Here is a 23,062-nt window from a genome sequence, read left to right as displayed (position 1 = left end):
TCTCCTTATTCCCTCAATCAGGGCCCCGAGAGGGAGGGGCTGGCTGGGTGAAGATGCAGGCGGCAGGGCAGAGGCTCTCAGCCTCCCTGGGGCTCTGTCCCCCGTAGGTGGAGCAAAGCACCCGACTCCCTCCATCTCACCAAGTCTCCCAGGGGACATGTCCACCCAGGTCTCCAGCCAGTGAGCAACCTGACACCCCTTCCAAGGGCACTGCCGTTCCTTTCCATTAAGTGTACCCTGGGTCACCTGAGCCATAGGTGTACATGACATTCAAAGTTAATCACCGTGTCCTTCCCAAGGCTACCTGGCCTGGGGCAGGTGGAGAGTCTGTCCCTGCTGTCCTCGAGCATGGAACCATGTTCTGAGCACCTAATATGTGCCAGGCCCCGGGCTAGAGATACCCCAGAGGGCAAAGCAGGCTCAATGGCACATGAATGAAGATTTGTACAGGAGCTTGAGCATGGGGGAGCCTCTGGGTCAGTGAGGAGAGGCCAGGGAAGGGGTGGAAGCCAAGGAGCTATGAGCAAAAGCATGTGGCAGCATCAGAGAGGAGCCCAGGGATGGGAAGGTTCAGTTCTCGCCAGGAGAAAGGTCTACTCACCCGAAGGCAGGCAGGGAAGTTCCTGGTTGTCATGAGGAGGAGGGGGGCTGGCACTCAGTGGAATGGGAGCGAGGATGCTAAATGGCTGGGGGTGCTCAGGCCCTCCCATCACTCCCCCTGCAATGTCCATTGGAGGATCACGACGGCAGGTGCCAGCAAGAGCAGCGCTGTGCTGCTTCCTGAGCAAGTGGCCTTCCATCCAGCCTCCACCTGCAGAGGATGAGACTCAGGCTCAGAAACACAAACCCTCCCCCAGGTGACAGGGCTGTGAGGGGCAAAGCCAGGGTTCTAAGTTCACTCTCAGATTTGATTCGAAGGCCCCTCTGGATGCAGCAGTAGAAAGCTACTCCTGGGCCTGGCCGCCCCCGCAAGGCTTTGTTGGGTGGGATCTCTCCACACCCCTCTGCCTCCATTTCTCCCTCTGAGAAGTGGCCCACTGCCTGGCCACCAGTAGTCATCAGTGCACACCCCTCAGAGCAGGGGAGGCAGCCCTCCCACCCCCTGCTCAGGGATGGCCCTGGGTACTGTCCAGAAAGAATCTGTACCTGGGCCAGGCTTGCACCTATCTCCCAGCCTGGAGTGGACAAATCCTAAACCTCCCGCTGGCCCCGAAGGAACTGGCCTGTCGGTGGTCCCAGAACAAGCTTGGAAAAGGAACCTTGGCTGCTCCTCGCTAAACCTCCAAAGGCCTCTTGGCTTCCCAGGAAATCCCTTTTCTCATTCTTACTGTGTCCAGGGCCTTTGGGAACCAGCTCAGTGAGGTACAGAGCACACTGGCCTGGGAGTCGTGAGACCTGGGCTGCCTCAGGCTGATTACTCAACCTCTTTGGGCCTCCAGTTCCCCTTCTGTAAAATGGGGATATATGCCTTGCTCTTCCTGCCTCATAGAACGGTTGCATGACTGAAAAGTGAAATAAAAGACAAGAAAACAAATCTCCCTCCTCTACTCGGACAAGGATGAGAGGCTCTGCTGCAGGCTGGGCTGAGGAAGCTGAGTGGGGAGAAGGCGGCCGTGGAATAAACACAATTGTGGACAACAATGGGTGGAAACAGAGCCTGGAAGCGGTGTCTCCTTTCCCGGAGGCTGGAACTCGAGATCCTGCATTTAACTTACAACTCTGGGCGGGGGCGGGGGGGGGGGGGACACTAATTTTGTGCCAGGCCAGCAGCCAGCAGAGGCCCTGCCCTGGGGAAACAGGAATGACCACACCAGATCCACCTCAAGCCAGTTTGTTTTGGCTCTAAGCCAGGCCCTATGTGTCCCAGATCCCACAGGAGAGGCCAGAATGACAATAGTACTCGTTGGAATAGTAAGGAAAGCAGCTGCTATTTGCTGAGTGCTCAGCATGGGGCAGGATGTGTTGAGGGCTTTACCTGGAGTTATAACTCACTGGGCTGGTAGTGTCCCAGTTGATAAGTAGCCACATCAGGATCTGAACCCAAGTTCATCTGATTCCAGAGTCTGTAGCCACTTGCAGAGTGGACAAGGCTCATTCTTGCCCTCAGTGGGCTCAGTCTAGTGGGGAGATGGACAGTGGGCCTGCTGAGCCTAGAGGAGGGAGAGGTCATCAGCCCAGGGGATGGAGGGTCAAGGGGACCAGATCTCATTTGCCCACTTTGCTTTTACCTGGAAGTCATGGGCTGTGAGCTCCCTGGGGCCAGGAGTGTAACTGTCCAGTTCATAATTGTCTTGGCACCCAACACAGGGCTCAGGGAATATTGCCGAGTGAAAGACCGAACCCAAGTTGAGACTTGGGTCTTTAAATTCCCAAGACAGTCTCTTCCCATTGTACCCTAAAGCTCTGCAACCCACCCAAGGTTTTCCTCCCAAAAATCTAGAAAACTGTCTCTTTAAGGATATTGTCCTGCCAATTTAGGTCAGTTCCAGACCCAGTCGATGAAGCCCAGGATAATCCAGGTCATTCTCCAACCTGCATCAGGGAAACCTTTCCATGGAGTCCTAGATCGCTGGGCTGATAGGATGCAGAACTCGGCTGCCCCGGCCAGCACCAGCCAGGTCACAGCCGAGCCTATAGCTGGTGAACTGGGTCACAGCTCCAAGCTCCCAGGACTCCTGAGAACCCCCTCCGACAAAGGAGGGGGGGAAATAGAGGGAACAGCCAAGGAAAAATCAAACCAAACCAAAGCCCCAAGTCCTGTCCTTAGGTCACTTCCCTTGAGCTGGGAGGCTGGTTACAGGTTGCAGAGCCTGCCTGTTCCAAACCCCAATGGGCGAGGGCGAGGTGGGCTGGAGTTGGGGAGGGGAGACCTGATGCTTGCTTTCACCTGATGGTTCTTTCCCTTGAGCACTGGTCCTCAAACTTGGCCACACATGGAATTGCCTGGAGCTCTTACCATCCTAACACCTGGCCCCCAAGCAGAGACTCCGGATAACAGTCTGAAATGCAGGTTGGGCCTTGGGATTTTTTTTTAAAGCTTCCAGAAGATTCAAATGTGCAACTAGGCTTGAAAACCTCTGCTAGCGGCTGGCCTGGCACAAAGCCAGAGAGAAAGGGACAGAGACAGAGACAGAGAGACTCAGGGAGACTGAGAGAAGCTAATATAGGATTCAAATGGATGCGGGGAGAAGATAACAGAGGAGCCAACAGGAGAGAAGGAAATTGGAGAAACCACGGGGGAGTGTGGTATGGATGGAAAATGGGGAGGCAAAAAAGTGAGAAAGGGAAGGGTGCGTAAAGGGGCAGGAATTCAGCAGTGAAAGAGGCGGTGGGACTCACTCAGGACTTCCTCCTTCTCACCGAGGCAGCCTCTGAGGAGGGCCTTCGTCTTGGCATCCACAGTGACAACCCGGACCCCAGGCCGCTCCAGCACTCACTTGCTCATGTTCTCTGCTCCTGAGGCCCCTTCCCGGACAAGTTCCTGAAAGGTTCTGAGCCACATGTCCGTCCGCTTCCTCTGGAGTCTCATCTTCTGTCAGTGGGCCCCTCCCCAGGCCTGCTGACTCCCCTTCTCCCTACTCAGCAAACTGGCTAATGATGACCAGCTTTTACTCCTATGGGCCCTTGTGCCTATAAGCTGCACCCTCCATTGTTGGGCAAGGCTGTGGTGAAGGGCAAACAGAAGTCACAAGCAGTTTCCTTCTCAGAGTCCCTTTTCCTCAAAATGACTTCTGCTGTTCCTCTGTGTCCACCAAATTAAGGTCACTTTTCAACACCCCCTTCCCCTAACGTCATCTGCTTTTTCTCCTAATCTTTGTCTCCCTTCAAAGCCCAAATTCCACCCACAGACCTCCAGGTGGGTCAAACCCCCCTGCCCCTTCATCCCAAGAACACTGGAATCTTGGTGGCCCCCCCAGCCCTCTCCCCTCAGCACAGAGCTAATGATTAGGGCCTTCATGAGCTTGTTTATTTCCCCGAAGCCCAACAAAAGCAACTTCATTAAGAAAACCACATACTCAGCTGAGCTGGAGGCATCCAGACAGCAGGAGCAGAAACTACTTAATGGGGCCTGTGGGCCATGCGGGCTGCTCCCGGGCTTCCCTCACTCTGCCCTCTTCCTTCTGAGTCCAAGGCCCTGCTCAGACCAGCTCCCTCCCCACCCCTCTCCTCCCTTCTCTGCTTCTTCCTCCCCCTCCTGCCTGCTCCAGCTGAACCACAGGGCAAGGGGGGGGGGGGGGGGAGGCGGTATCAGGAGCCTGTCTGGGACTTGGTCAGTCCTGAAGAGAGGGGACATGAAGGCCATTTTTCTGAGACATTCCACTCCCACATTGGAAGTGACCTTCCAGACTGGCCCATGTCCCTCCAAACCCCCAGTCCCCAGACCAAGAGAAGGAAGCATGGCTTTGAAATGGCAGACTTGCGGGCTGGGCTCCCAGGGGCCTCCCCAGGCCTGCTCGGCCACTAACGACCAAGTGCTCCAGATCCCGTTACTTCTCTAAGCCCGAGTTTCTGTCTATACAACAGAGGACCCATTACCAGCCTCTTCTATCTAGTCAGTAGTAAAGACTAAATGAAATAATGCATCGAAAGCATTCAGACCCCTGCCTAATAAAAAGTTCTCTGTAAATGGCAGCTACTATTACTGTTACTGTCATTATCATTTCTCTCTAGCCTATTGAGTAGTCTGAATTTGGTGGGGTGTAAAAATGAAACAAAATTTAAGTCACTGCCTTCCCTGCTTTGTCCAAATCCCCCTTGATGCCATCTCTCAGTGGCAATTGAGTAGACCTTAGGGTTTTCTGATAATTTTCAGTTATTCAAAGTCAAGTTCAGAAAGGTTTACGACTCCAACCTATCATCCTCTTTATGCCTGGTCTTCTCTTGTCTCTCAGGCTTGTGGCTCAAGACACAGAGTGGGACAGGGATGCCCGTCTCAGGCCTCCACATCTCCTCCCATTCCAGCCGGGGGTGGTGAGATGAGGTCCGATTCTTGCTCTCTGCCCTGGATGTGGCCCCTCCCTGTGGGGTGGAAGCTTGTTTGGTGAGCCCCAACCAGCTCTGGCCATCACTGTGGCAGCCTGCAAAGCTGCTGTCTCACAGGACACCACCTGGGTGGGCTCTGTGGAGGGCCTTAGTGTCCTGCCACACCACATGATTCCCAACCTAGGAGAACTGGCTCCACCCCACCCAGCTCCTGCCTGGAGAAGCATAGCATCACCGCCTCAGCTCAGGACTCCCTGGGAGGCAGCCTTGGGTGGAGTTGGGCAGGACAGCTCGAGCCTCACTACCCTTCACAGTACCCACTGGGCCCACAGAGCAAAAAACACATACTCAATACACCCAACAGTGGCATGCCAGGCTCCTCCATGGCCCACTGCTTGGCCCTTAGGGGCTCCGGGGGTCTCCTGAGAGGCTCAGGGGACGAATTGGTGAGTCCACTGCCTAGGTAGATGTCACTGGGAGCCTCTTGCATGCCCAACTCCCCTTCCTGTGGGTGCTCAGCCCTCTGAGCTGTTCCCCCCGGGAGAGTGCCACACAAACACTGCGCCTGGGATGTGATTCTTCCTCCCCTCCCCTTCCCCAGTCTTCTTTACATCCCAGGAAGGAGGAGGGCTGGGGGTGGTCGGGGTAGCAGGCCTTCGAGGAAGCGCTGAGGGAGGTGCCCAGCTCTGCCTGCTGGCAGCTCTCTCTAAAGGATGGGGTGCTTAGCACTTTTGGCTTCTGTTCGGGGCCCTTGCTACCATTCCTGGGACATCAGGAAAAATCCCACTCAAATTTCTGTTCATCATTATTATTGATTTAATAACGAAGCCAAGATAGAGGTGGTGAGGGTAAGTCTCCAACAGTGAGCTGGTGACGGGCTGTCTCTCTTCTGTGGTCTGTACTCAAATAACACTAAACAGCTAAAATCTGTCCCCGGAGTTAACTTTTTCTAAAAATTTATCTTGATTGTTGAAAATATTACAGATGTCCTTTTTCCCCCCCCATTGACCCCTTCTCTGAGAGTTAACACTGCCAGTGGGAGAGATGGTTTGACCTGAAAGGGAACCCTGGACTTCCTACTCCGGGCAGAGCTTGGACAGTCAAAATGATTCTGATGGGAGACACAGCAAAAACCAAGCTCACAACCCACAATCCTTGCTGTTGCCCTGGAGGGCCCCCCTGGTGGCACCACCCACTCATGAGCACACCCCAGGCATTAGGAGGCAGGCCACTGTGAGGCAGTGGAAGGAGCACTGGGCTGAGAGTCAGAAGTCCTGGTCGGCATTAGGTTCTTCCATTTACCATGTAACCCCCTGCAGGTCCCCAGACCCCTCCCAGCGCCATCTCTGAAAGGGGAGTGGGCAACAACCCCATGCTACCAGGTGGTGGTTGGGGTTAAATGAGATTCCGGGTGTGAACTTTGCCCCTGCTCAGCACTGCACCGATGTGAGGGGCCAACTTCCCAGGGATCCCTCCCAGTCCCCGCACCCCTCCTGTCATTTCCACCCAAGGCTACAGCTGTCCCTCTCTCCTCAGATCTTCCGGTGGCCCGTGGCCAGCAGCATCGACAACAATGAGATACTTGAGATTCAGATCTTCAACTACAGCAAAGTCTTCAGCAACAAGTAGGTGTGGGTTGGGGAGGAGAGGTGGGGCTGGAGGGGCTGGGGCCTGCCCTGCTCCTGGGGCTGCCCTCTCCTTCGGGATTAAAAGGGGATCCTGCCCATAGCCTGCCCTGGATTGATCTTCAAAGACCCCCTCTGGCTGCTCCCTTATGCTGTCCTGAGTCCCCCAGCCCTCCCAACCATTGTTGGTCAAGAACAGCTCGCCCTCCTGTTCACCCCGCCCATCCCCAGTGCCAGCACAGCATCCTGTCCCCTTAAGTCTTCCCCTTACGCCATGCTGGGCGACAGTTACCAATAGGAGAAGCTAACATAATGGCTGATAATATCCTCCAGTAGACCATCTGCAGCCTTGAAGGCAAGCTTGTCTCGCCTGTGGAAGACAAGAGCTCTGAGGCAGTTAAGTACAATGGTTTATGAGTCAGGCAAACCTGATCTCAGGTCCCAGCTCAGCCATCTGCTGTGTGACCCTGGGCAGGTTACATAATCTCTGTGAGTTCAATATATTCATGTCTAAAAAGGTCAAGTACTTACCTCAAAGGGGAGCTGTGAGAATTCAATGAGATAGATGTTTGTTCGTTCATTCGTTCCCCCAAATGTTTCCTGAGAGCCTACTATGCGCCAGGCCCAGCAGCAGGTGCTGAGGGTAGTGAGGCGAATGCCCTCGTGGAGCTTACATTCTGCTGTGAAGCACACCTACCACGCGAGCACCGACACTACTGGAGGTTCAGTAAAGGTTCCCGTCCTCTCTGGGCGATAAGCAGAATTCAGAACGATGTGAACAGTCTGCATTGATGGCTAAGTAAATCTAATAAATGTCAACTCCTGTCTTGGGTTCAAAAACCAATTGCTCTGGGCTTACGAACCAGCAAAACCAAGCCCACTGCTCGGGATGGTGCCTGGCACCCACGAAACCTCTGAGGACGTTGTATGAGTGAACAAATACGTGGGGTCAGGAGGCAGAGGGTGCCCAGGGTGGGAGGATCTGGGAACAGGAATCAGAATGGGAAGAGTTCAGGGCTCTCCATGGTGAGAGCCCAGGCACATGACTGATGCATTTGGGGAAAATGCGGTAAGGGAGGCTGGGGTGGGAAATGAAACCAGTTTGTCCTAGGAGCGGAGGGTGGCTTGGAAACTGGCCCCTCCTCACCCAGTGGTTCCGGGGGGCTGCTGGAGGAGAAAGAAGCTGTCCTAGTCAGGGACCAGGAGAGCCCCCGGGTCTGCTTGGCCCTGCCTTGAACGAAGTCCACAGGGACTTCCCTCCTTGGACTTCCCTGTGAAGATGAGTGTTGGGTCCAGAGGGTCTTGTGCTTCCCTTCTGCCTGCCCAGGACCCATAGGGGGGATGGCCTGACCCAGGCGCCAGTCTCTTGGGGCTCCTGAATAATTCAGGAGTTAGGACAGCAGTGGAGGCCTGGCGGCCTTGGGCACCTGACACCAGCTCCCTGGGGAAAGCAATGAATTATTGACTGGTCCTGGTGCCTGGTTGCAGCTCCATTGTGGTCAGTCTGCAGGCTGATCTGCGCTTGAGGCCCCCTTCCTGCTGGCTAATCACCTGGGATCCTCCTTGGGAGCCAGTCCGGCCTCCTGGGCCACTGTGGACATTGTGGGGGATGCCCTTTTTGGGATGGGCAACCTGGATGGGCCCCATAAGGGAGGTTGTCAGAGGACAGAAGGCTGGGTCCCAGCTCCTTCACCTAACACTGGGGGAAACTGAGGCCCAGAGAGGGCCCTTGCCCAGGGTCACACAGTAGGGTCAGGGCAGAGCCAGGTCTTCCTTCCTGTCTATAGAGGGGGGCTGACAGGCCCCATTCTTTTGGAAGCAAGATCGAGGATTAAGGCACTTGTTTGAAGCTATGTTTTTATAGTAGGCATCGTTTCTGCTTAGATGGTACATTACAGACCTGTAGGAAGAGCAAAGTTTTATAAAACTGCTTTTCTTCATACTTTATATAAGATTGAAATAATATCTATTGTCCATTTCAAAGAATACTATTTTCTATATGTTTAAGGGAGGTTGGGAGGAACTGTTAGGAGTTAAAGTCCACCTGTTGGGGCGTGACAAGTCGATTCCTTTGGCCATGCTAGCTCCCAGCTTCCCAGCCCCACCCTCAGGGCCACAGTTGGGGCCCAGCTCTGTGAGGCTGTGCATCTGCCCCCAAAGCCCATCCTGCAAAGGAGACCAGCCCTGTGTGAGCCGTCCAGACGGCACTCACCCTGCACACTGAAGAGGGGAGAAGGAGCCGATGTCCGAGTGTGCGGTGTTAGAGGAGTTTCACTTGAGTGGTCTCCCCACCATGCAGCAAGTGAGTGGTGTCACCTCCTTTGGAGAGATGGGAAAAAAGCAAGGCTCAGAGAGGTTGGAGAACTAGCCAAAGTTACACAGCTGTCAGGTGGCAGATTCCCCCTTAGGCCCACCTCTGTCTGACTTCAGAGCCTAGGCTCTGTATTCTGTCTACACTGCCTCCCTCTAGGGATGGTGTTTAGTCTGTGTGGACAGAGCTTGGGCCAGGACATGAGGAGCGGGGAGGGTGGAGGCTTGCCAGAAGGCAGACCTTGGCTTTCTGTGTGATTAAAGCAGTGGCAGATGGACTAGCTGTGAGAGTAGCTATGGGGGGTGTCACAGGGACTTAAGAGCGTGCGTCATTGAGGATGTTGAGGGGACTCCTTCTCAGTAGAATTCTGGACAAGCCTCCTCCAGGCCCCATCCAAGTGTAAAAGTCTGAGACTCTGACCTTAGCTAAGCCTGCAAGGCGCCAGAGGCTTCTCTAGCACTGGTGGGGAATAGCACCATCCTGCCCCCTGGGGGTGTCTTGTCACAATGCAGCATTCTCCTTGTCTTTGGGCCTTCCTCTGCCTTCTGGGGCATCTGCTAGGGAAGGATGTCCCTGAGTGCCCCTCATTCATCAGATGCTTAACGGCTCCTAGTGGAACTAAAATGGCCTGAAGTTCCAGTCAGCAAAGGGCAGCAGTAGAACAGGAATTATCAGTGTGTCGGTCCACCCCCCCCCCCCCACCTCCCACCAGCCAGCATCACCTAAAAATTGTGAGAAGCACATTCTCTGACCCCCCACCTGCTGAATCAGAGGCCTTGGGGTTGGGCAGGAGCTGAGCTGGAGCTAGACCATCCCAGCTCCCAAGAGCAGATGTGCTGGGTGCAAGTCTCTCCCAACTCTGAGTTCAGTAACTTCACCCAGGAAGCCTGAGATTGGCCATGGGGAGAATATGTACACCATGAAGCTGCCAAAGCTACAGGTCAGGCATGCCTTCCCCTCCCCCAGCCAGTCATTAAACATTTGCCAGCACCACCAGGTATGAATGGGGCCTGGTCATTTGTGTTTTAACAGGCCCTCCAGATGATTCTGTTCATGCTTAAATTTGAATCACTGATTTAGAACCAAAAGAGGTGAAGCCACAAAAAGGCCAGGATGTTCTTTCGTGCCTATAGCCTACTGTTAGAATGTCCACACAGTACCGAAGCTAGGAGCCCACCTCCCACACTTCATAAAGACAAAATTCAGATTCGGGGGCAGTGGCTCCAGGTCCCCTGACCCCCAGGCCAGCACTTCTCTCTGGGCCCTGCCTGAGCTGGGGGACAGGCCAGGGCACAGCAAGAGAAGAGCCCTAAGGCGGAGCTAGGTCTCAGACACTCCTAGAAGCCTAATCAGGCTGCAGAGGGAGGAATGGTTTCAGCAGCTCTGCCCTCCCTGCCTGTTAAGAGGGAATTCACCCCATCCCTCACCTCACCTGCATCTGCCACTGGGAAGCTATGCCGCTTCCCGCTTTCTCGGCCTCACCTTTCTCCTCCGTAAATCAAGGGCACCACCAGATGACCCCCTGCCCCCAGCTCTCACACACCCTGGATGCCCACCTCGGCTCCACCCCATGTGGAGTCGCCTGTTAGGGCAGCTCCCTGAGTCCCTGCTCTCCCCCAGAGCAACAGCCTCCAAACCACAGGGTGGAATGGGTTCAAGTCAACTCAGTCAGCATTTATTGGGCATCCGCTGTTGTTCATTAATTCAGCCAGCAGATGCTGAGATCTCTTGTGTGCTGGAAATGTCAAGTAGAGGCTGGAGCAGGGAACCCACCCCTGTCCTGGAGAGACTCACAGAATATGGCACCCCACCCCCCATAACGACCGGGCTGCTTTCCGAGTGCTGTGTGCTGGGCACTCTGATAAGACCTTGGCGCAGAGGATCTCAGTTAGTCCTGTAAACAACAACTCCAAGTTCAGAGAGAACTGCAGCTGAGAGAGACTAAGGAAATTGCCCGGGAAGCAGGTAACTTGCTCATAAGTGTGAGAGCTAGGTTGCAATCCCAGCCTCTGACTCCAAGACTGTGCTCTTTGCAGCACTGCCTGCCTCTCCCCTGGGAGTATGGGGACCCCGCAATCGGATGGGTCCTCACCCGCAGAGCTTGCACAATGCCTGCGTGGGCACCACTGCTGACTAAACGGGGTGAATGAATGAGCCAGTGGTCACGGTTAGGGAAGTTAAAAGTGGAGGAGCTGCTCATGTCCTTCCCCACCAGCCTCTACACTGGGCATCTGGAAGCTGCTCTGCGGGGGCTCAGCTGAACCCCCATTCCATGTACCTGAAGAACAAAAGGCTGCACCATTCTACCCTGTCTCCTGGTCTGTGAACATCCCCCTGGGTGCTCACCGCCCTTGAGCTCTCCCAGGAAGATGGGTCTCACACATACACCACACACGCCGCGGGTCACATGCCCACCTGGACATGCTACCCTGGCTGCGGGGCCACCTCCCACAGCCCCAGCCTGGAGCCTGGGCAAGCCCAGCCCACTCACCTCCTTCCCAGCCACTCACGGCCTCTAGGGGTGTCAGCTCCTCACCCTGGCCTCTTCACCTGAAACCCCCATGTCCTGCTGTTCACAGGCTCATTGGGACCTTCCGCATGGTGCTGCAGAAGGTGGTAGAGGAGAACCACGTGGAGGTGACAGACACTCTGATTGATGACAACAACGCTATCATCAAGGTGGGTGTGTTCTCAAGAGCACCTAGACTTGCTCATTATGGGGTCACCCAAGGGCCTGCTTCACCTCACCCCACACACACACAGACTGGTCTGGGGAGCACTCCTCATGGGCGGAGAGGTGAGACAGGAGGAGGTGACTCAGGTCAGACTCTACCAGAGCCCCTCCTTCTGGTGGCTATGGCCAGGGCCATTGGGGTATGGCACAGTCAGCCTGCTGTCCCAAGGTGGACATCGCAGCCCTTCCTAGAATGTAAGAGAAGAGCAACTGAGGATGTCCTTCCCTTTCCACCAGTGGGTCCTGCCAAATGGACCCAGCTCAGAAATCACTAGAGGGGTCTCTCTGCTTATCCGAAGGCCAGGCTGAGCTCTGCCAGCCACTCCAGGGCATGGTCTTCACTCTGCACTCCTGGCTCCCCACTAAGACTAGCCATTCTATGAGGACAGGGACCTCACTTCCATTCTCTGTCACATCCCGCTCTAGCACTTCCAGCATAAGCACACATGCACTAACGACATACAATCTGCCATCACTTAACACATGTTCCAACGAAGGGAGGAGGTAAAGCAATTTGGGGGCCCAGACCCCAGGCTCTGCTCTGACGCATCCATCCCCTTGATTTCATTATGTCCACTCCTGGGCAGTTCAGCATAGTGGTGAGAAACACGCTCCCAGGTACAAACCTTAGTTAGGCTACTCACTAACTGTGAGACTCGGGCAGGTGACATGTCATCTGCAAAGTGAGCAAAATTATAGTATCTACTTCACAGGATTGTTTGGAGGATTGAAAGAATACACAGGAAGTGCTTAAAACAGTTAAGCACATAGTAAGTGCTCAATTAATACATAAATTAATATTGTTAGCTATTATTTCCTGACCTCAGTCTACCCATGTGTAAAATGGATCTGTACCATGGTTCCTCCACCTGAGCTCTACATATGTATGGCCCTATGCAGCAGCCAGCAGAATAGCCTCAGAAGGCAAGACTGCAGCCACAGGGAGCCAGATGGAAGGAACCCTCTCTGAGGAGTGTCAGGGTGGGCCAGAAATTCCTATAGTGCCTTTGTGTGTCAAGACACTTCCTTACTTCCTTGATGAGAACAAGAAAAGCATTTGGGGCTTCTCAGTTTGGCCCCAGCCAAGTCATTCTCTCCACAGGGGGTGCAGGCATGGGGGGCTCCTTGAAATCAGAGGTTGGGGTCTCAGTCACCCCAGTGAGGAGAGAGAAGATGCAGAACAAGCTGTGTGCCAGTGGGAACAGAGGACTTAGAAGAGAACATAGACGCCTGGAAAAAGAGAATTGAATGTGGAAATGAGACAAGAGAGAACTGGGGAAGTGGACAGGGATGGCGAGCCAGCCAGCCATGCCCTGTATTCTAGAATTAGACTTGGGAATTCAGCTGCAGAAAAGACTAGCCCACCCACCACCTACCTGCTGCCCATTTTATGATGGTAACCCTGATGTCCTGGATGGAAAATGGATTTGGTCAAGGTCAGAGAGTTGATCAACAGCAGAGCCAGTACCGGAACCCAGGGCTTCTGATTCCAGGCCACTATTTTCCCACCATGTTGTGTACTTGGTACAACAACAGGGCCACATTGGCTCAGTGGGAAGGACATGGGGTTTGGAGTCAGCAGGCTGGGCTCAAATCCAGATCCAGCACTTCCTAGCTGTGTGACTTTGAGCAAGTAACTTAACCTCTCTGATATGGTAGGCAGGGTAGGTTGAAGTGTTGAGAAGATCAAAGAGTTTACATTAAAGCATGTTACCATGACATCTAGCACAGCGAGGGTTCAGAAAATGTGTGCACCTTTTTGTTCCCTTGGGAAATCTAAGTCTGGGCGTTTGGAGGCCCACCCACTGAGTGAAGGGTGCCCGTGTGGGCCTCAGGAGTGAGTTACCCACTGAGGAAGCGCAAGCGTGACTGGAGCCCTCCCAGTCCCTGACCTCTAATAGCCAAGGGCCGGGGCCTATTAAGGTGACTGACTCTGTGAATATCCGTCTTTCTGAGCCTCTGTTTTCTCATCTGCAAAATCGGAGATGGGGGAGGATAATACCTGGCTCGCCTTCCTCCACTGAGCTCAGGAAGGGAAAGCACTTCGCAAGCATCACAAAGCAGCGGAGTGTGTGGGATTTTGATTGCTGTTGCTGTCCTAGCTACTCACCACCCATCTCTCTCCCTCTAGACCAGCCTGTGCGTGGAAATCCGGTATCAGGACACAGACGGCACAGTGGGCTCCTGGGATGACGGGGACTTCCTGGGAGATGAATCCCTTCAAGAGGAAGAGAAGGACAGCCAGGAGACAGATGGACTGCTCCCCGGCTCCCGCCCCAGCTCCCGGCCACCGGGCGAGAAGAGCTTCCGGAGGTAACAGGCTGGGGCCTCTGGATGCCCACTGCCCCCAAAGACACAGGGTGGATGCCTAGTCCCCCAGGAGGGCCCCTTTAGGCCTGACTGAGCTCAGACGACAGGGTTGAGTTGCTCGAGAGGCAAATGAGAGGGAGAAAGGTGTTTCTGTATCACCCCCACAGTAGGCCCCTATTCCAGAGCTCACCAGGGAGAAGTAGGGTGGCTTCTGCCTCCTCAGAGAGGGAGAGTCCCTGATCTCTCTGTTCAAGTCACAGCAGTGCCAGCCCAGCCCCAGGCAGCTTGGCCCTTGCCCTGGCCCAGTGACAGCCCAAGCAAGGCGGCCTCTCCCTGCCAGAGTGAGGCCAGGGGTCTTGGCTGGGACTGGCCTCTCTTGCTGAGATCACAGCCCAGCACCCTCAGTGTCCAGAATTCACACCTGCAAATGTCCTACCATGCAGATGACAGGAAGCTGTGTCCAGGCCTGTGCTTTCTGAATGCACTATTTTTACCCCCCAAAAAAGAAAACAATTGTATTACTCTTAGAGCCCAGAGAGACACAACCTGGCCTAGTAAAACATTGTCATAGGTTCCTAGGTCACTGGCGGTAATGTGTAAAATGCAGGTAAGCTGAGGGTGCATCTAAGGATGGGTTGCTTTTGAGAGAACAGATGCTCCCCTCCCATTGCAATCATCTCCCTTCAATCTCCTTCTACCCTTTCCTTTCCAAGTAAAATTTTTCCTTTCCAAAAAAACACACATTCTAAATTAGTAGAATTGCATTTGATACTTTTATCAGACAAACATGTTTTCCTTCTTTACACCTGAACCACTTCCCGCATACATACAACCACAGATGCTCACACAGATACAAGCTTAAAAAACTCTGGGAGCCAAAGGAACCAGGCCGGTGACAAATGCAGCTGGACCTTTAACCTCGGGCCGCTGTGGGGTAGAGCAGCATCGCCCAGGCCAGCTAGGAGCCTGCCCTCCTTAGACTCCAGGTCAGGTGGGGTGGAAAGAGCCTGCACATTGGCCTCAGGAGATCCAGATCTGAGTCTCAGCTCTGCCTCTTACCAGCCTTGTGAGCCTCGGCCAGTCACATGCCCCCTTCACCCTCTCTTCTAACCTGTAAAATGGGGCCCAGAGCGATGAGGCCCCTCCCTACCTGTTCGGAGAGCCAAAGGGATGATGGAGGGACAGGTTGAGACTGGGGTGCCGAGTGCTGCCCCATGTAAGGGCTGGTGACAAACAGGTTCTTGGCTGCTGGACAATCAAAGGTCAGGAATCTGGCTGGAAATGGTGAGAGGGGGAGCTGGGACCCGGTGGGAGCCAGGGATGCTGACACAAAAGGCACCACCTGGTCCCCATCCTCTGTCCCTTATAGGAAAGTGTTGGCATGGGGCTGTCTGAGACTGCAAGTGGGCTCTAAGAAAGGACTTTCTGGGGACAAGATTGGAAGCCACGTAAGAGCTGCCAGTTGCAAGGAAAGGGGGCCTGGCTCTGAGTCAGAAGAGCTAAGTTCTATTAAGTTCCATCCTGTCTGCCACTAACTAGCTGAGTCACTTTGGGCAAGTCACTAGCCGCTCTGGGTCAGTACCAGGAATAGGTTGAGCATCCTGGCTCCCTTCCAATTCCAACATCCTGAGGGACCCAGGGATACTCTGGATCCTGGGGGTAGCACCCATGGGAAACAAGTTTCTGGGAGCCCTGGACAGTCGAAAGGGCTGCCCACCTGGGCAGCTGTGGCTCAGACAGTGCCAAGCCAGTTCCTCTCTCAGCCCTACAAGAGTGGGCCAGGGTGTGGATGGAGCTTCTGCTCAGCTTGGGCCACCCCACTGTGTACCAGAGGCTCGCAAACAAACTCGGCCCACGGCTGGAGCTTCACGGCGGCCCTGGGCCAGAGAGGGTCTCCCGCACTCGCAGGGTTCTCCACACCTCCCCCGCTGTCAGCACTGCAAAGAGGAAGCGAATCACCAACCCCACAGGCACTTTGCTCTCAGATGCACAAAACCGGGGCTCTGGGCCCTTGCATATCAGTATACATCCGCCTCGGTCTCCACAGAGATACTCAGCACATATTCACAAGTGCACATGCGTCTGCACACACACACATTCTCCCTCTGTGCGAGGCCAGTGAGCCGCACACACGGCTGGTCTCTGCGCTCTGCTGCTGTGGCGGCTCTCAGAGCCACATCTTAGAAAGGACAAAGAAAAGAGCCCAGCTTTTATCTTGCAGCTGCCATCTAGAGACTTGGGGCTTTCCTGTGGATTCCCTGTATTCTAGACTTTCTCCTAATTTTCTCCACCTTCCTGGCCCTCCTGCCCTCCATGGTCCCACCTCCTGCCCCACTCTCGTTCCTGGTGGCCCTGGGAATGTAAGGGTTCTTGCTAGGCTCCTCTCTGCTGGGTCTCATCTTGGGGGGTCAGTGGGGGACATTTTTCTTCTACTTATGGATCATTCTTTCACTCCAGTGGAGACCCCAGGAAGCCAGGTCCCTCCCCCCTATGCATGGGGCAGAGGGCAGTGGGGCACATGTGCATGGCTGGGGGCTCTGACAGAGCTATGCGTGGGGCGTGTGCCCTAGGGCGTGCACAGGCTTGTGTGGATGGGTCAGCACACCCAGCCTCACCCCCAGAGTGCTGCTCTACCGGTTCCTGTGCCCTCTCAGGCCCATGCTCTCGTCGCTTCACCTAGGCTAAGCTCGGGAGGTGCAGCAGTGCAGGGGAGCCAGAGTCAGGGCCATGTTGGGAATTTGGGGTGAAACAGTGCTCAGGAGACCCCTCCCAAACCCAGCCTCTTCCCTTGAGGTTGGGGTCCCCTCCACCTCCCACCCAGGGCTGAGTGCCCACCTGAGGCCTGGCGCCATAAAGCACTTGGGTACCAGCAAACCCCAGAGTTCCCCAGTGGGGGCCGTATTGATCCTCTGCCCTGCAGCTGCTTTTAACGCCACACAGAGCCATGGGGATGGGAGCTTAAGAAAGGCCGAGAGACTGAGGCTCACAGAGAACGAGCGCTGGCTCAGGACCAGAACTGACCCAGCCAGGCTGGGACACTAGAAGCACAACCTGGACTCTAGGAGAAAAGTCAGGCCTACCCAGGGCTTCATGAAGAGCTTCCCTAGCAACAAGGACCACCTTGCCGTCAGATCCTACCCCCATTGCTCGTGGCTGAGCAACAGAGGGCAAGCTGAGCCTCAGCTCCCTCATTTGGAAACAGGGGGGTAACAGTATCTGCCTTGCAAGATGGATGATTCCATATGTCAAGGCATCAAGGCACGTTAGAGTCCTCAGCACAGCGCCTTGCACTTATTGTTACTAATGGCAGTTGTAGTCATAATAGTGGCTCTAGTTAAATCATGAGGGTATTTTTTTAATCCTCACCTGAGGATATGTTTTTATTGATTTTTAGAGAGGGAAGGGAGAAAGGAACATCAATTGGTTGCCTCTCGTATGCCCCCCAACCGGGGACTGAACCCACAGCCTAGGTATGTGCTCTGCCTGGGAATCGAATCCTCCACCTTTGGTGTACAGGACAACACTCCAACCAGCTGAGCCACCCGCCAGGCAGGGTATTATTTTTTCAGAGAGTCCTTTCCCGTCTGCATTTCCACACTCGGAGTGTGGGCCTGTGCGCAGCCCCTTTGTTGGCCCAGAGGCCTGGAGCGTGAGGAGGGGGGAGGGTGGGTATGTGCCAGGTGGTGTGTGCTGTGTGCCCAAATTGCGGGCACACGCTGTGCCAGGCCTGGCCTGACATCTCTGCGATTTCAGAGCAAACCCCACAGGGAAAGAGAAAAATCATCCCATTTTATCCCTTCAGCTACACAAAGTCCACCTTCCTTCCCCGCCCTTGTCCAAGGCCGGGTAATACATTTCCCCTTCTGGTTCCTCTACTGCAAAGATTTTCAAATTTTTCATATGATTCCTTAAAAATAATACATGAACTTCCCTCAAAACCTGGATCAGTAATTCAGAGAAAAATGGCCCTTCTTGGATTAATGTGAGGCTGGGGCCAGTAAACCTCCCATTCAGCTCCCATTCTCGAAAACTCGTTGGAGCCCCTGCTCCATCAGAACAAGCCCCATGCAGCTCTCAGTGGATCCCAACAGCAGCCAACGCCTAACCAGGCCCAGGGCCAGGGCAGGGCTGCTGAGACGGTCACCACTTCTCTATTCTCTGCTCAGTGGTCTCAGCCGATTACGAGACCTCTGAAAAGAGTTAGACTTACTAGCTCGCCCACTGGAAAGGATGAACGACCAGAGCTGGATTTCTGCTGGCATCTGTCTAGGCCTTTGGGCTCTGAGCTGTCAGAGGCCCTCAGGGTCTGGAAGGTCCCCACTCCACTGGAGGGGATCAGGGGAGGAGTAGAGTGGCTCAGGCCTGGAGGGTGGCAGGCTCCTCTAACTGAGTTCCCTGATGCCCTTGTGACCCACATTTAGCAATTACTAGATCTCAAGGGTGGAGGAAATCAGCTGATACCCTGAGGCCTCTGCCCTCGCCAGGGCTCCAGGGCTCTCTGTCCCCAACCTGTCGGATTCCCGCCCTGCAGGCTTAGGTGTGCTGAAGTGAGAGGCTGTGGGCTGAGGGGACTGTGGGACAAAGAGGCCACTGGGAAACATGGGAGCCAGCAGGGCCGGGGGCTAAGTCTGCACGTGTCTCTGGTCCACACCCTCTCACACACATCCCCTTGTCTCCTCATTTCTTCTCCCTACTCAGCAAAGGCAAAGAGAAGACCAAGGGAGGCAGAGATGGCGAGCACAAGTAGGTGTCCCAGGCCAGGGCGGAGCCCAGGGGCTCGAAGGGTCCTCACTACAGGGTGCGGCTGTTGGGACGGCCCATGTTGGAGGGCTTAGTCATGGGCTGTCCTGGCAGAGTCAGCACCAGGGGATGGCAGGGCAAGGGAGATCTCTCTACCTGACCAAGGGGGTGAGGGACAGGGAGGTGTTAGGGTTGGGGCGGGCAGGTGGCTGGGCCTTCTGGTTTCCACTCCCTCTTCCCTCCTTTCCTCTCCCTCTTCCCTGTTCAGCTCCCACCACCGTGAGTCAGGCCCTTAGGTATCCGTATGTGGGAGGGTGTGAATGAAGCCAAAACAGTTGGGGAGGCCCAAGAAGCCGATGACTGCCTCCCCCACAGAATCAAGATAGGGCTGGGCAGATGGACATGCGGCCCCAAGAGGACAAACTCTGAGCACTGAGTGACTGCAGGGTGGTGGCCAGAGCAGAAAACCCCAGGAAGCTCAGGAGAAATGACTGTTCTCTAGTAGGCTTCCTGGGGAGGGAGAGACCAGGTGCTATCTGGGAGGGGAGAGGAGGGGGGACTCCTGATGAAAGGGATGACCGCAAAGGGCAGGGACCCTCAAGGCCTGGGGGTTGATGTGGGTCTCACAGGCCCCTCCAAATACCCATGTCATCTCAAGGACTCTCTAGCATCACAGGGAATTCACGGGGTCAGTGACAATTGGGCTAACCATGCTGGAGAGGACCTCTTACAGCTGACAAATCTTGAGTCCCACAGAGGGGAAGCGACTTCGCCAGAACAGGGGCAAAGCTGGGACTAAAACTCAGGAATTTAACTTTTTACCAGAGTCTACAATAGACTCAGGGAGTTTAGAGTGTTAGACTATATTCTAAATTTAATTTAACTCTCCAAACATACAAATGAGAGCTGAAAAGCCAGGAATGTGGTCTTTATTTTCCAGATAGGGAAACTGAGCCCCTGTGATGTTAAGAGATTTGCTCAAAACTGTGATCCTAATAAGTTCAAAATTAGTTGGCATGAAGATATTGTGGAGTCAGAAGCATTGTGTATATAGGGGTCTGAAGTGATTAACACTGGCGTGGGCTTGGGGTGTCTGCTTGCTTTAAGATCCTGGGGACTCAAACTTACTCGTTGCTTTCACAAAAGTGTATTGAGTTCCTATTCCGAGTGTTACACATGAGCCAAAATCTAGACAAGGCAATGGCACCTCATGGGGAGAGCTCGGGCCCAGAGACCTGGAGGGTTGGGAGTCTGCCAGGTTCAAGCAAGGGAGGAACCTCAGGCACAGCATGTGCCAGGCTTGGAGAAGGAGCTAGGGAGCCGAATCCTGGGAGGTGGGGAAATGATAGCAGACATTGAGCTGGGGGTCCCTCTGAGGAAAAGAGTTCAAGGACCTGGGTTTCTACATGGATACTTAACACGTAAAAAGCCTGCATGAAACAGGAATGACCTGTCTGTCCCCCTGACTCCCAGTGTGAGAGCAGCAATGCTCTCTAAGGCCCTTCTGGTTTCCAGCTCCCCATCCTGTCCTGGGCCAGTTTGTCCTCTAGGATTCAGACTGGACTGATCCCTGACTGGTCCTAGATGGACTGAAGTGTGTCTCGCGGTGTGAGCACACAGTAGGCCCACTGCAAATGCTGGTTCCCTACCTCCTCCATTCCAATCTCTTGCCATCTCCAATTAACACATGAGATAAAGTGAACTGGCATTTACTATTCTAATTTTAATGTTAGAGCCTTAGGACAATTAAAAGGGTAGGAAAATGGGATTTTTAAGAGGAGATTAAACAAATGAAAACTTTTTAGCCTGGAGAAGAAAAAGTAGTAACTGGTTTTAAATCTCTGGAAGGTTATTATGTGGCAAAGCTGTTAGTTTCTATCTCCACCAAGGAGAAATAGGTGGAAATAGGTGTAAGTTGCAGTAGAGAAAATTTAAGAATAGAGCCATGAGGAAACTCTTGCTCCTTGCGAGTATGTGAGATTGTAGGCTAGGCTGGTTTGTGTCCATGATGCTGTTTGCTTGGGCCTTGCAGGGGGTTGGGTCACCAGGGAGAGCGGAGGAGCCAGGGCCCCTGGAAAACGTGAGGATAAGTACACAAGCTCCCCCCCCCCAGCCTGCCAGTATGGCAAGGGCGCATGTGCCAACAGGCCAGTTTGGAGACAGGTTCTTGTATGAAGGGCCAGCCTGTCCTGCCCAGATGTGGGAAGACATTAAAAACTAACTGAAATTCAACACACTGAAAGGCAACTGTGAAAGCTGCAGTTATGAAATTACTAGTTCCTGGGCATGGGAAAGAAGAGAAATAAGCCCACAAAGGAGCGCTTGGAGAACATGTCCCCAGGTTTTGAAAATGTGGCCATTTAAATGAACTAGAGAAGATCCCCAGACTCTGCTTTTATTTGGCAGCATTTTGTTTCTCCTGAGGCCTGAGCTATTACAGTTCCAATTGAAGGTGGTCTTAAGGCAGAAGCCCTGGGCAGCCAGGCCAGCAGTTTATTTTCAGCCACACCCTCTATGTCATAACCTCCAGAATAATACAGAGACCAAACTAGTGAGGCCCACCTCACTACAGTTAGTTTGGCCAATGTTCCCAGTCACTGTAAATACCAAGTTCTCCCCCAGGGCCCTCAGTGCATCACCCAACCACAGTGACGTCCTTCTAGATCGGAGCCGTGGAACCAGCAAGGCAATCATCAGTTCTATAGATGTAAAGAGAGTTTACAGTGAGTGAACTACCTTTAAAATCTTCTCTCTAGAGAGAAGTTGTGGTCTAAACTGTAGGTGCATAGCATTCTGACTTTGATGAATCCAGGAATGGTGAAGCCCAGATGTGATCATAAATCCTCAAAGGGTTCTAGAGGTCCCCGGCCCCTGGGCCCTGCTTCTCCCGCTTTCATGCAGCCACAAATAAAGGGGCCACTTGGTTGCAAAGTAGTTTTTCACTGAGTTGATTATCAGCTTTCTCGCCACATTATGTCTTTGGTAATTGGAGAACCCACCAAGACCAAATATAGAATTAATTTTTAAAAACCTCAGCCACCAGTAACCTAATCAACAAATTAGATTTTAAAAATCTAAGTCTTTAATACAACTGGGTAATCTTCAAATTTCCCTGATTAATTTAACATTTATTTAAAAAATAACCTTTGCCCTTTGCCAAGAGAAGCAAGCATGCTGCTCTCCAGGAGCTGGGGCTGCGATAGGCTTTTTCTATAGTGAACTTCAGATGTGTCATCCATCGGAAGATGACAAGGGGCTGTGATAGCTGATGACATCATGCTCTGTTGCCCACACTTCAGATGAATTGAAGAGTGAGTCCAGGTGAAACAGAGGCACAGAGCATAGTAAGAATTCTGGAAATTACGCTCTCACTAAACATTCTGCATTTGTCATAAAGGGATAAGTCATCATCTTAGCCATGCTCAGGCACACAGGAGTACCTCCAATGAGCCTGTCCTCTTGAGTCGGTTAAAATTATGCAGGATCTGGGGAGAGAGGTTTCTCCTTTGCATTGCTTCAGGGTATGGTAGAGACTGGTTAGGTAAGTATAGTGTGTTTGAAGGTCTCAATCTTTGCTTCCAAATATGCTTATTTTAAGGAATAAAGTAACTTTTGAATTCAAGGGCCATAGCTGCCCAAGGGAAGGCAGGCCCTTTTCTACTTGGGTGGGTCCTTGGGACCATCTTCGAAAAGCCACAATTCTCTGCTCCCTGCAACCTGGGCCTCAGGCTGCAGGGCCAGATCCTGTCCCAGGATACCCAGAAGTCAGCTTCTCCAGACAAGGGCTGCTCTAACCTAACGTATGACTTTGACCTACCATCTGAGAGCACTTTCCAGGGGGAGTATTAGGAAAAGAGGGTGGGATGGGGAACTGTGTGACTGGAGTAGGCTGCATGTCATGGCATAGATCACACATGGGGTGGGGCTGGGGACTCTAAGGATGGCACAGCTCAGGAATGGCCGAGAAATGATTGTACAAAGTCAAGCACAGGGTATCGCAGGAGACTCCTGGGTAATCTAGGAAAGAACAAGGCTGGGAGGAAAGGAATCCCAAACACTGAGACAGGAAGTAGAGTGAGGGCCCACAGTAGGTACACTTCCCGTCGCAGGGGTCAGAGTGCAGCTCTACCTTTAAGACCACCAGGCAAGGAGAAATCGCACTAGATGGTTCAGCATAAGCCAGGCAGGGTGGTCCGTTTCTCACCATTGAACAACTGTTTCTAATAGGTTAATTGATCTGCTCAGTGTTATGTCACCAGTAATTTAATATTTAGAGCAGTCTCTCCCAAAATGTGTTGATGCTTAGATTATTAAATGAGCCCCTTCTCTGTAAACATAGGCATGGTCTATGGGACTCTT

General features: G+C 53.4%; 1 protein-coding gene across 1 annotated transcript in view; it reads left to right on the top strand.

Moving 5' to 3' along the window:
* Positions 1 to 23,062, top strand: part of OTOF (otoferlin) — a gene marked incomplete at its 5' end in the record, with an annotated part of 77,398 nt that overhangs the window by 15,804 nt on the left and 38,532 nt on the right. Inside the window, 3 exons of the mRNA XM_081156701.1 lie at positions 6,520 to 6,608; positions 11,499 to 11,598; positions 13,785 to 13,966. Of these exons, the coding sequence (XP_081012827.1) occupies positions 6,520 to 6,608; positions 11,499 to 11,598; positions 13,785 to 13,966 (371 nt within the window). The remainder of the gene's footprint in view (positions 1 to 6,519; positions 6,609 to 11,498; positions 11,599 to 13,784; positions 13,967 to 23,062) is intronic.

Source organism: Miniopterus schreibersii (genome assembly GCF_964146895.1).
Source record: "Miniopterus schreibersii genome assembly, chromosome: 13".
Taxonomy (NCBI): domain Eukaryota; kingdom Metazoa; phylum Chordata; class Mammalia; order Chiroptera; family Miniopteridae; genus Miniopterus; species Miniopterus schreibersii.
Note: the sequence above shows the minus strand (reverse complement) of the source record. Positions and strands in the feature narration are given on the sequence as shown.